The 12438-nt window shown below is 43.6% G+C and overlaps 1 protein-coding gene across 5 annotated transcripts in view; it reads left to right on the top strand.

Annotated features, from left to right (window-relative positions):
• The window catches only part of stk32c (serine/threonine kinase 32C), a 108733-nt gene extending 103516 nt beyond the window's left edge, over window positions 1-5217 (top strand). For all 5 annotated transcript variants that reach the window (XM_076076591.1, XM_076076590.1, XM_076076592.1 and 2 more), the window contains 2 exons: window positions 271-338; window positions 1416-5217. In XM_076076591.1, the coding sequence (XP_075932706.1) occupies window positions 271-338; window positions 1416-1611 (264 nt within the window). In that variant the 3' untranslated portion in view covers window positions 1612-5217. The remainder of the gene's footprint in view (window positions 1-270; window positions 339-1415) is intronic.
• The last annotated feature ends 7221 nt before the right edge of the window (window positions 5218-12438 follow it).

The following is a 12438-nucleotide window of genomic DNA, read 5'->3' as shown; positions in this document are numbered from 1 at the left end:
CCTTCACTGCTGTTGTCATGGCCTCAAGTGCTTTCAGAAATATGAGCTTCTATTTTTGTCTCGGGCCAAACATCCAATTTGAGGAGGGCTCGCAAACAATTCCTGGAAAAAAAGCAACGAAGGAGGAAAAGGGAATTGAGGAAGAAAAGAGGTTTTCACCTCAGAGGTCATGCAGTCGACTGAGTCACGTTGACGAGAGGTTTCTTAGCGATAACACGGTTGACGTGGAAGATGATGATGATGATGTTTTGTTTTGTTGACCGCCTGCAGGAGAATGACTACCTACAGGAGTGCCTTGAAGTGGTGCAGCAAGAGTTCATGATCTTCAACCGGGAGAAGTAAGAGCAGCCGACCGTCTAAAACACACGTTTTCTGTGTTGGTTCAGCCACAGTGATGAACCAACACAGAGGGAAACCTATTGAAAATATTACGAGCATTACACCAACAAATCCAGAGTGTCTTTATGGGTGCATGGGAACATAAAACAAAGCTGTCATAATATTCATTTTCGTTCCAGTTGTATTGGAATTTCTTTGTTACTCTTTTCCTTAATTGTAAGGCACTTTGTTATTATGACCTGCCAGAAATAATGGTCCGATTTATGAAAAGAAAACTTTCTTTTCAGCATGTTGACAAATAATGTTTTTATTGTTGAAGTGTTTGAAGCAAACATCTACCTCCAATGCCACCTGCGTTTAAACCGCAGCTGGCAACTAAAGCGTGGCTGAACGCCGAGCTAACGCTGAGCGTACCCTGAGGCATCAGTGCCGTGCAGAATACACCGCCAGGAGATGAGGAGAGTTAAGAGCTTATCGGTATCAGCTGCAGTATGTGAAGAGACACAGCAAACTATAGATTATGTCCGGTATAAAAACAAAACCATAGAGCATGCAGTGTGTCTCGATAATATTTTTTCCAAACCTGTATAACAGCCGAGCTCCTTCAATGAAAGGACTTTGATATGTAAATCAAAGATGGCTTTTGAGAGCCCACCCTGCTGTGGCTCAATACGAAGCATCTTCATCTTTTATAGGACAATATACGCAGTACGTCAGAAATGCAGCCTATAATCTCATATATCATTGAATATGTGTCCTCTCTGCAATGTAAAGGGAGGAACATTGGCTCGTGCTGCTCTAAATGATTGCCTCATTTATTATTGACCGGGTCGTGCCACTGCAGCGCTTCTGAAATCCTTCAGTCTTATTATATCCTTTTGCTCTAAATAATGGCAATTTACTTCTATTTATAATGGAGGGCATCATTTGTGGAATTAGTACTATATAATAGACTCAAGTCCGCTGTCTCTTTCTGCCTGTCCAGACTACAATTAGTCAGAGGTATGCATATCCATATCCATGCAGGTTGTGTGATTAAATATGTGTTTCTGTGTCTGTTTCTCCGTCTGCCTCAGGTTCAAAAGGCGTCAGGAGGAGGGTCAGCCAGAGCCCGGGGGCGATGATGCCAGCGGGGACGGCGACGGAGAGGCGGAGGCCGGGGCCACTGACGATGACGCGCCCGAGCCAGAACCCGATCCTGAGCCGGAACCCGAGTCCTCCTCCAAACTGAGCATGTGCGGCTCGGTCTGCTCCTCCCCCGGCAGCTGCTAGCACCGCACCGCCTCGCGGCTGACGATGGCGGCGGCGGGTCTCTCTGGCCGGCCTGCAGTGTTGTTGCGCCACACCAATAGATACACTCTCTCCTCTGTCCTCTGTCGTAGCCGGGAGCCGAGGGAACGCACACAAGGGGGCGCCTGACGCACAGCAGGACCCAAAATGGCTCCCACCATTTCCCTCCTTTTTCTTTTTTTCCTGTAGCATCCTTAAAGCAGATTTCCACAGAGATTTCCCCGCCCTAGAGTAAGCTCTAACTTCTATGCAATGTTACGGTATAGCATGACAAATAAGGTATTACCTATTAGGAGGTGTCGTTCACGAGCATGATGACATCCCGAGCAATAGGGTCCGCGAGGTTGGCGGTTTTGGCGGAGACGCCTCCCCTCTCGGCTTCCCCGTTCAAAATCTGACGGGGGCGAGTGAATTATTCAGCACACGCAGCAGGCACTCACTTTATGTTGTCCCCCCCCCCCCCCTGTTTCATGTAATGTGTGCCCTAATTCTGAACAATTGTATCTCCTGGAGAACCTTCCTCCTGTTGCAGACACATTTACAGTAAGTGTTCATGTTGTCTACCTGTTCAAAGTGGTGCCTGCTGACGATAATCAGCATTCGTTACTCACATTGTAGCCAAAATGTTAGTTTGATTTTCCTCTTTAAGTGTTAGACAGCTATTCTTTTTCCTAACTTTTATTTTTTTTAGGATGATAAGCTACTATCAGTTATGGGAAATCAGTACAGCAATCAGATTGAAAGGATTCGCTTGTCATTTGGTTACCAAGATGAAGTGTTTAAGCCCCGCCCCCGTGCTCTGTGTGGACTCATAGAGTCTTCAAACACTACTGTAAATGCCAATCACCAACAGTCACGTCTCTTAAGAATCTATTAGAAAGCTCCGTTCACTTCTCTAGACGCCGTCAGCTCTTTAAGTGCTTTGGTTAGCACGAAGATCATCTCCCTGTCGAGCTTGTTCCGGGGCTGTACTTTAAATGTTGTAGCTGTGCCCTGTCGGTACTTCAAAATTTGTAAAAATTTGTATAGATGAGCTAGTCTATTGCTGCCACAGTGATAGTGGTACGTTTAAGGTGGCACCGTTAGACCTCAGTCTGAGCGCCTTGGAACTTGTAGCAAAGGTTCACCTTAAAACCCTAAGGCCTAATACAATGAAAACCATGTAAATAGCATACAGTGTAGGTAACTTAAACTCACCACAGTTTTATGTGGGACTGCGAACTCGACATACAAACTAAAGGAAGAGCTGCGTGAAGCTTCACACTGCTTCGCTCTGCTCTTCTTTCCAAGTGTGCAGGCACAACTTGTAGGCAAAATATGCCAAAGCTTTTCTACCATTTGCATAACCATTTCTAAGGAACTTTGAATGTGTGAGTGTCTGTCTCTTTTTCCCCGTATAACGTAAAGTCAATGTTCCTTCTGCCAGTGAAAATGCTATCATTTATACAATCATATTGTGATTATGTATAAAGTATCTATTTCAGGTAAGGTGGGGGGGGGCCTTAACATAATAGTTAAACATTTTGGGAAATGCGCCCAGCGTTGCCAGATGTACGATAACCATCGCATTTGTACGATCATTTTGTCGACTGTACGAATAATACCCATAGTGCTATAATGTACCATGATTTAACCATATCGTGACGCTATTAGCAGTTTGTTTTAGTCTGTGCCGCCTCATTCCAATTCATTTCCAGATGAATCCTACGTCTCCGTTTACGCATCTCTTCTGATGTGACCTCTCTCCAGCCATCTATTCAATTAGCTTAGCTTATTTTCAGGCAAAATATGAACATATTCTTCCTGTCGTGCTGTCTTGTGATTTCCTTTTGTAATAGTAGGCTATTACAAAAATTGTCAGACTGCATCGTAGGTGTATCAGAAAGTCGTAAAACTAACTTATGGTTCTGATAATTTTCCTCGAAATGATTTTAAGCCACTGCTACGATAGTTTAACATTTCCCATCTGGCAACGCTGAATATGCATATCCATTGGTTGTTTTTACAAGACCGACATGAGGAGGATACCACCGTCATGTCTGTGCGTTAAGAGCTGGAGCAGAGAGGTGATTGGTGTTGCTTCACATAAAGACCAGAAGCTTGCTAGCATCAGTGCTAGCTTGGCTCCTCCCGTCGGCCATGTGACCATCGTCTTGTAGGTCACAGCGGTCGCTCTGCTTCCAGTATTTTTTTGCTAAGCTAGGCTAGTCGCCTCCGAGCCACAGCTTCGAACTTAAAGCACAGACACGAGAGTGGCCTCCATCTTCTTATCTCACTCTTTTAAAAAGAACACAAATACATGTATTTTCCAAAATGTCGAGGTATTTCTCTACAAACACTACGATTAGATTAAGACGCTTCTTTAAAGGGATACAAAGTGGCCTCTTCCAAGTCCGCCAAAATAAATGATGAATTGAATAGTCTCGAGCCCTGCGCTTTTTCTTTTAGTTTTTTGTTTGTTGCATGTACCTTTACAGTATAAGCCTGTTTTTGCCAAAGCCTGGAGCTCGAGCCTTACTGGCTGATTTGTGCATGCACAAGCTTTTGGTAACAGCGCACCTGATTATAGACACAGTCCAAATCAGAGTCTGGCCTGCGTGACCGTTTCTGGACATTGAGTTTTGTGAACTTTTAAACTGTACAAAATCGTATAATCCCAGTGTTATATGGACGGCATGATATTTTTCAGATGATATGCAGTACATTTTGGCATCCTGTAGGTTGTCTTGACGCTTCTTACACAGGCTCGTACCCTTGCTGGATGAGTGGAATGAGGTCAGCGTTCGTGTGTGTGTGTGTGTGTGTGTGTGTGTGTGTGTGTGTGTGTGTGTGTGACGCTCCGTTGTGCGTTAAGTGTTGCGTTACTGACTGCAGCAAAGGAAGAAGATTTGGAACTGGGGCAGGTTTTCACTTCACCCCAACACAGAATTTGCTGCATTATTAAAAACATGGAATGTCTCCATTCATGGGAAGAAAAAAAAGAAAAAAGGCTCAGTCATTTGAAAGACTCATTAAACCAATCTACACACCGCCAGAGTCAACATAGGCCTGAAGTGGATGTGTAATTATGTTAATCATCTCCAAGTGGATAATAACAGATTTTGTTCATTTAAGCGTAGCTTTTCTCTTAAGTTCCAATACTAATCGACAGTTTTTAAACATTTGTTCCTTGGTATCGGTGATCATTTCCTCGTTGGACCGCACTTGCAAACCCTCCCGACATGTTTCTTAATGTGTTCTAATGTTAGGCCTTGTGCTAATATTTGACCAGCAACAGCATGTCTCCTATTCAGCCATGTTCCGATGGATGCTCTTGAGTTGTACCATAATGTAGATGTCTTAACTTTGTGGATACACTTTGAAACTCAGTGCCCTGTTGAGAAAACAAATCGATTAAGAAGAAGATGTGATTTGTGCCACTCTTTTCCTCTCTGTCCCGCTTTGCATAATGTTATTGTGCTGCAGGATTTTTAAGGGGGAATCAGTGAGAAGCCTTGTTACTGTACCAACTGAAACTGCTCCGTGTGTTCAAAAAAAAGAAATGCTGCTTTAACTGCTTTGATAAAGAAATAAACCTCCTTCCAGTAATTTGGTGTCGCGGTGTCTTTGTCATTCTTACTCAAATATAGCATCAGAGGCACAGTTTGTCTGCAGACAGTAGAGGGCGACAGAGAGCAGGGGTGTAAATTAACTGAGTAAAGAGAATTCATCTCTTTGAATAGCACTGTAAACATGAGCTTTTCCACTATTGACTGCAGGGGGAACTGAATCTAAGGCTGTAAAAGAATACGATGCTGTTACGGGATTAGTAAGAGTAAAAAAACGCAGACAAGCTCGGCCTTGTGCCTCTTTTAAGATAAAAACATTTTGAAAAAGATACAGTAAATGCATAAACACTTTTTTGGGTCATGGAAACAGTTTGAATCCTTTTAAAGTCCAAGTTCAAGAGGCCCCTTGAATCCCTCCTCCATTGATGTCTGGTTAGTTCAAGACCTTTTGCCCTGGGTCTCCCAAGATATCCACCGCCGTATTTCCCGCTTTGTCCAACAGGGAGCGCCACTTTGGGGCTTCGATGGCGTCCAGAAGAGCAGCCATCTCAGCCTCCAACTTCTCAACCGTGTCCTCCACTTTCTGCAGCAGACGGAAGACATAGTTGTGTGTGGTTGACACTAGAATAATGCATTAATAAGTTGTGGTATGAATAATAGAGTCGTCACCCAAGAATAGTACAATCGCATATGATTATTACAGTTGCCCAAAAAAGCAAGTAAGGTCAAAGTAAGCGTGGGTTGTTGTCAGATGAATGTGGACTAACACATCAGCATTTTTGGATAAGGGGGGGGGGGGGGGGGGGGGGGGGTTGCACAGTAAGTGACTGTGGTTTTGGCAGTCTTTGTCGACTAGTTCCTTGAAAGAATATTTTTGGCAGAGCAAGATGGAGAGAAAGCTGATATTTAATAAATGAAGCTGACAACGCCGGGGGGTAAAAACATCCTGAGCCCTGATGGTTTCAAACTGCTGAGTGCTGAATGTGAGTTTTTTTGTTTTTTTATTATCGGAAACGGCACCTTCTCCACCACATCCAGACGGTTGTGAAGGTTTGTGTGCTCTTGACAGGCACTCGAACGCACCCCCCGAGGCCGCACGTCAGTCTCGGCTCCTGCAAACAGAAAACATGCACATCGGAGTGATTTACAGTGTATGATCTATGCAAGCAGGCCGCTTTAAACCACAAACAAGAATAAAGGCTATTGATCATATGCTTTAGCAATGATTTCAAAATTTGCATTTCACTTTACCCCCACAAGTCCAAACTGTTCTGGTGTGCAGCAGACATTTAATCCAAAAACACAGATTCCAAACCTGGTTGCCCACTAAAGAAGCAATAGACGAACTCTAATATTGGATGTTGAAGGAATAGGTTGACATTTTGAGAAATTGTACTCTTAACGAGAGTTTGATGAGAAGATGCTGAAACTGCAGCAAGTTAGCTTAGCCTAGCATAGCTTGAAACAGCTAGCTTTGCTTTGCCCAAAGGTATAACAAAAAACAGCTTTCCAACACTTTTGAATCTCACCAATTAAAATGTATTTCATTTGTTCAGTAAGTACTAAACTGAAGTATGAAAGCCCTGGCCAGGTGATATGAAAAATATTGTTTCAACCTGTTAAGCAGTTGGCGCACCTGCTAGCTAGCTTACAGCTAACGCTAGTACATGTAGGCTCCAGTTTTTGTGGGCGAATAAACAGGTTTGCACAAACGGTTCAGTGGTCTAATGTGCGTGAATGACTCAAGACGTGTCGAGTCAAATGTTCATGTTATGTGTTGCATTTTATTCAATCAAGTAACTTTTCACTCATTATAGCAGGAGAGTGGCAGTCAGGGCACGGAGGACCACCATAACGCTCTGGGTGTGGATTCACTTCAGCAGGATAAGGGGGGGGGGGGGGCATGCATTGTTCCTGCTGCTTTCCCCTCACACTTATGTTTCCAATTATCCGTTTCTCTTTGAAGCCCACATATTTTGAGGGGAAGCCCGCATTCTCTGGCAGGACTCTGCTTCCATTTTTCAGCACCTTCTCGGTGGCAGCGGGCCAAGCTCCCATTGATATCATTTATACTTGATAATGAGTGAACCCTCCAAATCATTTACTGAACGCTGGCACCGCTGTTATTTAAATGAAAGATTTGGAGCGTACACGGGAAGCTAATGCCTGAGAGCGTGTGGTGCTGCCGGACGTTAACGCCGTTAAGTCAGTGTTATAGGTCACCTCTGCAGAGCGGGTTTTTGTCAATATCATTCCTCTCGGAGCGTGGCTGCTTGCCAATGGCCAAACAAGGATGCTAAAAAAAATAAAGTTAAGAGCTCATTCCATATAAATACACTTTCTCTTATTACCAACAGTGAGCTAGTGACTTCCAATGAGCCAAGAATACCTTGAGCTCTTTCCAACTGTAAAAACTTTACTCTACACCCCCAAACTGGTTTTCTTTGGTTTTCACAGCTTTAATTGGACACTTGTTTGAGCAGTAAGAGAAAGATTGTTCAATTTGTAAGCTTTCTGGTCAATCCAATTCCCAACAGTACCTTTTGCCCGCCGTTTCATACCTTCATGTTACTCATTTTGCCCTCTCTGCTTCACCGTCCTCATTGGAAAACAAGCTGAACATGTGCACACTTGGAAACCATTTTGTTTTAAACAAGAACACCCAAGGTCTGCTGTCAAATAAACACAGACTGCGGCTTTGTTCAGGTTTCCGTCTTCGAAGCTCTTCAGCAGCAACTACAGCTGTTAATTTCACCAAATTCACATCTGGCACGGACTAAAGAAGATGAATCTGTTTTTCATGAGCAGACATTTATCCCTTTTTTGTTGTTTTTTGACTGATAAAGACATAGGAATTGTATATTTTGCCGATCACACGCTACAAACGGTATCCATCCCAACAAGTCATTTAATTCACCACCGAGTCTGAAAATCATTTCTTTCTTAAGCAATAAAAGCAGCCAGAAATCATTCCCACATCTTATTTTTGCACGTTGTGCTCCCATGTCCAGCCGTGCCTTTGCATCAGGCTGCGTTGATTTTTACAGAGATATCCCACGGAAACATTTTACAAGCTCCATTACACCGACTGAAGGGGTGCAAAGTTCAGTACATGCGGGAAGGAGGCCAACAAAGAGGGATGGATGGATGGTACAGTAAGCACTGCCCTGGTTGTGTGCTCCGTGATGGAGGTTTTGTCGAAAGGATTTGGCCGACCTCGCCTGCTTTGGTTTGACAGTGAGAGATGAGTTATCAGCAGTCTGTTTAAGTCATGAAGATCTCCCACACAACGTTTTTTATTACTGCATTTCAAAACAACCACAATCTTCAGCTGTAGCAGAATGTGCTGCTGGTTTAACGATCAGCACACACACACACACACACACACACACACACACACACACACACACACACACACACACACACACACACACAAATCCCCTCCAAACCACAGCTGTGCCTCCATCGAGGTGTTTGTGTGATCAGTGTGTACACAGCAACAGAGAGCTACATGCTGATGTTGGTGATGAATGCCGTTATGAAAAGGAAGACGTGTCTGTGTTGTGTGCAACAAACAGATGCGATTAATGTGGCCGATGCAAAATAGCTGACTGGTGGAGATAGTTCATATTGTCACCAGTCTGCGAGAAGGCGGTCGTTCCCGTTTGGGTTGGCTGTTGTTTTTTGTCCAGCTGGTATGAAGACTTTTTTTTTTTTTTTTTTTTCTTCCAGAACTGTTCCAGGAGGTTGAGCAATCACATGAGAAAGCCCCCACACTCCAAGGAAACACACCACAGGAAAAGCAAACAGATATGATGATCTAACATACTGACTCCACTCGAGGACAAAGGTGAATGAGTGTGTGTGTGTGTGTGTGTGTGCAGTACTCTGTGGGTTTGTGCAGAGTCATGGCTCTCTACAGGAGAGAGGGTGTTCAGCCAAGTGCAAAATTGAGAAGTCAGTGCAGGTCAGAGCTTTAGTTCCCAACAACGGTGTTTGTACAATCTGAGAGACGCCAAAACATTGAAGGCAGTTTACAAGTATGAGCCACGAAGGACGAAATCCCGTCCTAAGATGTGTGTACTGCGTGGCGGCCTGTTTGAATGTGTGAAGTGGGAAAAAAAAACTGCATATGGTGTGACAAATGTGCCGTGACACTTCGAATGCTTTCACCCATTTCGTCTGCCTTCACCTTGCGCTCTCTGACAGCTCCGCTGACTTAAATGCACACGTGTCGAGGGACATTTCAACTGCTTCCAGAGCACACACTTACAATCGACTGATTTTATTCTGTTATCCGATAGATCAACTGCTTTCAGCTCAAACCGACATTTCAACTGCTTTTAGTGCTTACATGCCAACTGACACTTCAACTGCTTGCAATGCGCACACTTCAACTTCAGTGTGTCAACTTCAACTGAAATTTCAATTTAACTGACAATGCGTCTGCTTTCAGCTCAGCTGCTGTGATGACTCGCATGCCAACTGACGCCTCAAATTGCACACACTTCAACTATTCAACGCTTCAGCTATCTCCAGCGCTTACAGTTCGACTGATATTTCAATGTTTTATTAGTTATTTCAAACACACAAACCTTTATAGCTTATATTGATATTTCTGCTTTAATTTCAAACTCTTCAACTGACACTTCAACTGTTTTTGTAGCTTTCAATTCAACACATCCAGAGCAACGTAGGTATATTTCAAGATTGGTCCGGTATTTAGGGAGAACAACCTCAACTGTAACTGCAAAATTTCGCAGGCCACAAACACACTTTTTGAAAAGATTTTAACCTGTTTACAATGTTTACAATGCGCACACACAGATTTCCATCAAAACATTAGCCTTTTTCTATTTTTCTTTTATTCTCCTCTCACTCCATGGCAAGTTAATTGTTTCTAACTCAAATATAACCTTTTTGACACCAAGCGAGTGCCATATCCTGCCCTTATCTGAGATAGTGACCCTCGAAGTATACAAAAAAGCCTTTAAACTGGAACTATTCCACCCATGTTTACCTGAAATGTAGCTTTTAAGAAACATGAGGTCAGATGCTTTGTGAGTGTGAGCCCTCTGCTCGCTGCGTACCCCGAGCGTTCATTGTGCTGCGTGTTCCCTGCAGTCGGCCATTCTTGCAGTATGAAGTCAGTGTAATTCACACTTGAAGCCGTCATTCACAGATTTTGCTCTGGAGGGATTGGCCCACATTTTTGTGAATTTCCATTGCACTTTAGTAACGCTGGGAAAACAAAGCCAAGCACGCTGGCTGGAAGCAAGCAGATGAACATAATGGGTGAAGGAAAGAGAGCGATTGTTAGAAACTATGCTGACACAATATTGGATTAAGTGCAGCCAGAGCTGCGCTGAAATTAATAACAGATGTGCTGGCGGTCCCTGAACACACACACATCATGGCATGTATGTGTGTGAACGCCCATGATGTCAGTTCAGCCTCGTGTGTGTTCACCCAGCCATCCGCTACACACACTTACATCTGTGAAATACGTATACAAATGTAATACAACAAATACATAATGGATGGAGCGGTGACCATCGGCATCAGATGATGTACATCCACTGCACTCCATAAATCAGCCGTTCTGTTAACTCAACACACTGAACCAGCTGTGTGTCCTCGTAGCCCTTCCTGTCTGACCTGCGACCCCCTCCGCCCTCCCGACTACACCTGGCTACATCTCTTACCTGCCGCAGCGTAGCCAATCAGAAGGAGGATTAGTCCAACTGAAGAGGTGGAGGGGCGGGTCATGGTGAAACCTGGTGAGCGGCTGCTGATGAAGAGTGAAGAGTTTGTTGAAAGAAAAGGCACAAACAGCCCCCCCCCCGAAATCTCCTCCAATTCAGAACCAGACTGAAAAACAAAAAGACTTCTTTCTCCTCCACAACTCTCCCTCTCTGTCCTGCGCTCGCTCTCTTGCTCTCTTCTGCTTCCTTCGTGGACTTGGTTGCGGCCAAATGAAAACATTAGATGCAGAACAAAAAGCTCAGTATCTGGGAAGGGGCGGGAGGGGAGTACTGGGGAGGGGACTCAGATCTCATTTCAGCCACAGACAGACTGGCTTTTAAAGAGGGGTACTGTGGTTTGATAATGGTCACACTTAAGTTAATAAAAGAGAATTATTTTTACATACTTTATAAAGAAAACATGACATAAGGGGACTAGCTGTTCAACGTTATATGCATAACCTATGTATTCTAAATATTTTGACCTGCAGCTAAATGTAAAGAAATGCAGCGATGCATCAAAGACGACTTATTTCCAGCTTCACCCCCCCCCCCCCCCCCCCCCCGATGAAGTCCAGAGAATAACAAACGCTGCCCAGCTCTTTCTGGGGAAATCAGTCCCGTGTTTCCGTTCTGCAGGAAGTCAGAGAAGTCGAAAATCAATTCTGCAGCACAGAATGCCCTTTATAATCGCATTGATTGGTTCCTGTTATTCTCACTGAATTGACTTCTCTCTCTCTCTCTCTCTCTCTCTCTCTCTCTCTCTCTCTGTCTTTGTGACTCAACACACATAAACAACGCAGCCAAGACTGTTACGTCGTACACGTGGTTCTCTTCATTAAGCCAGGCTTTCTTCTGCTCTCTTTGTCCGGCCTCTTAAGCAGATCTGCAGGTTAAGCAGCAGAAAACAAAACTGGAGGAAAAGTGAGCGAAGGGATCAAAGCAGAGAGGAGAGTCGTTCTGTCAGTAGATAGCAACCAGAGGAGGTACAGGCCAAGGACGTAAGGAAATATAAATATGGTTATGTGCCAAGAATTACTCTCTATATTTTCATACATGACCGACCTTCTTGGTCACTGATTTATACTTGGTAGAAACTCATATTATGTCCTTTCAGGCGAAGCAAAAGGATTAGAAATCACATTTGAAGGCTCAATACTAAGTAAAAGAATAATGACTTCATACTGTCAGAATGAATTGGATTTGCTAAACATCACAAATGGGAGACACGTTTTTCATTTTGAACATTTAACAGGAAAATGAAGCTGATCAACTTAAAATGCCGGTTGCTATTTCCCTCTCACATTTATCTCATGAATTGTTTGAAAAACGTTTATCAGTTACATGTAACACGGACATTAATATACATTGCTCCGGTCTCGGCACAGACATTAAGGTCACTCTAAAAAAAGAAGATAATATTGAAAAAAATAAAAGGTAATTGAAATGGTTTAAAAGCATGCAGAGCAATAATAATAATTTAAAAAAGAATAATGATGCTACACCGATGTGCTGCT

Source organism: Anarhichas minor, unplaced genomic scaffold, assembly GCF_050575085.1.
Source record: "Anarhichas minor isolate MPS153535 unplaced genomic scaffold, ASM5057508v1 ptg000058l, whole genome shotgun sequence".
In the NCBI taxonomy this organism is placed as follows: domain Eukaryota; kingdom Metazoa; phylum Chordata; class Actinopteri; order Perciformes; family Anarhichadidae; genus Anarhichas; species Anarhichas minor.
Note: the sequence above shows the minus strand (reverse complement) of the source record. Positions and strands in the feature narration are given on the sequence as shown.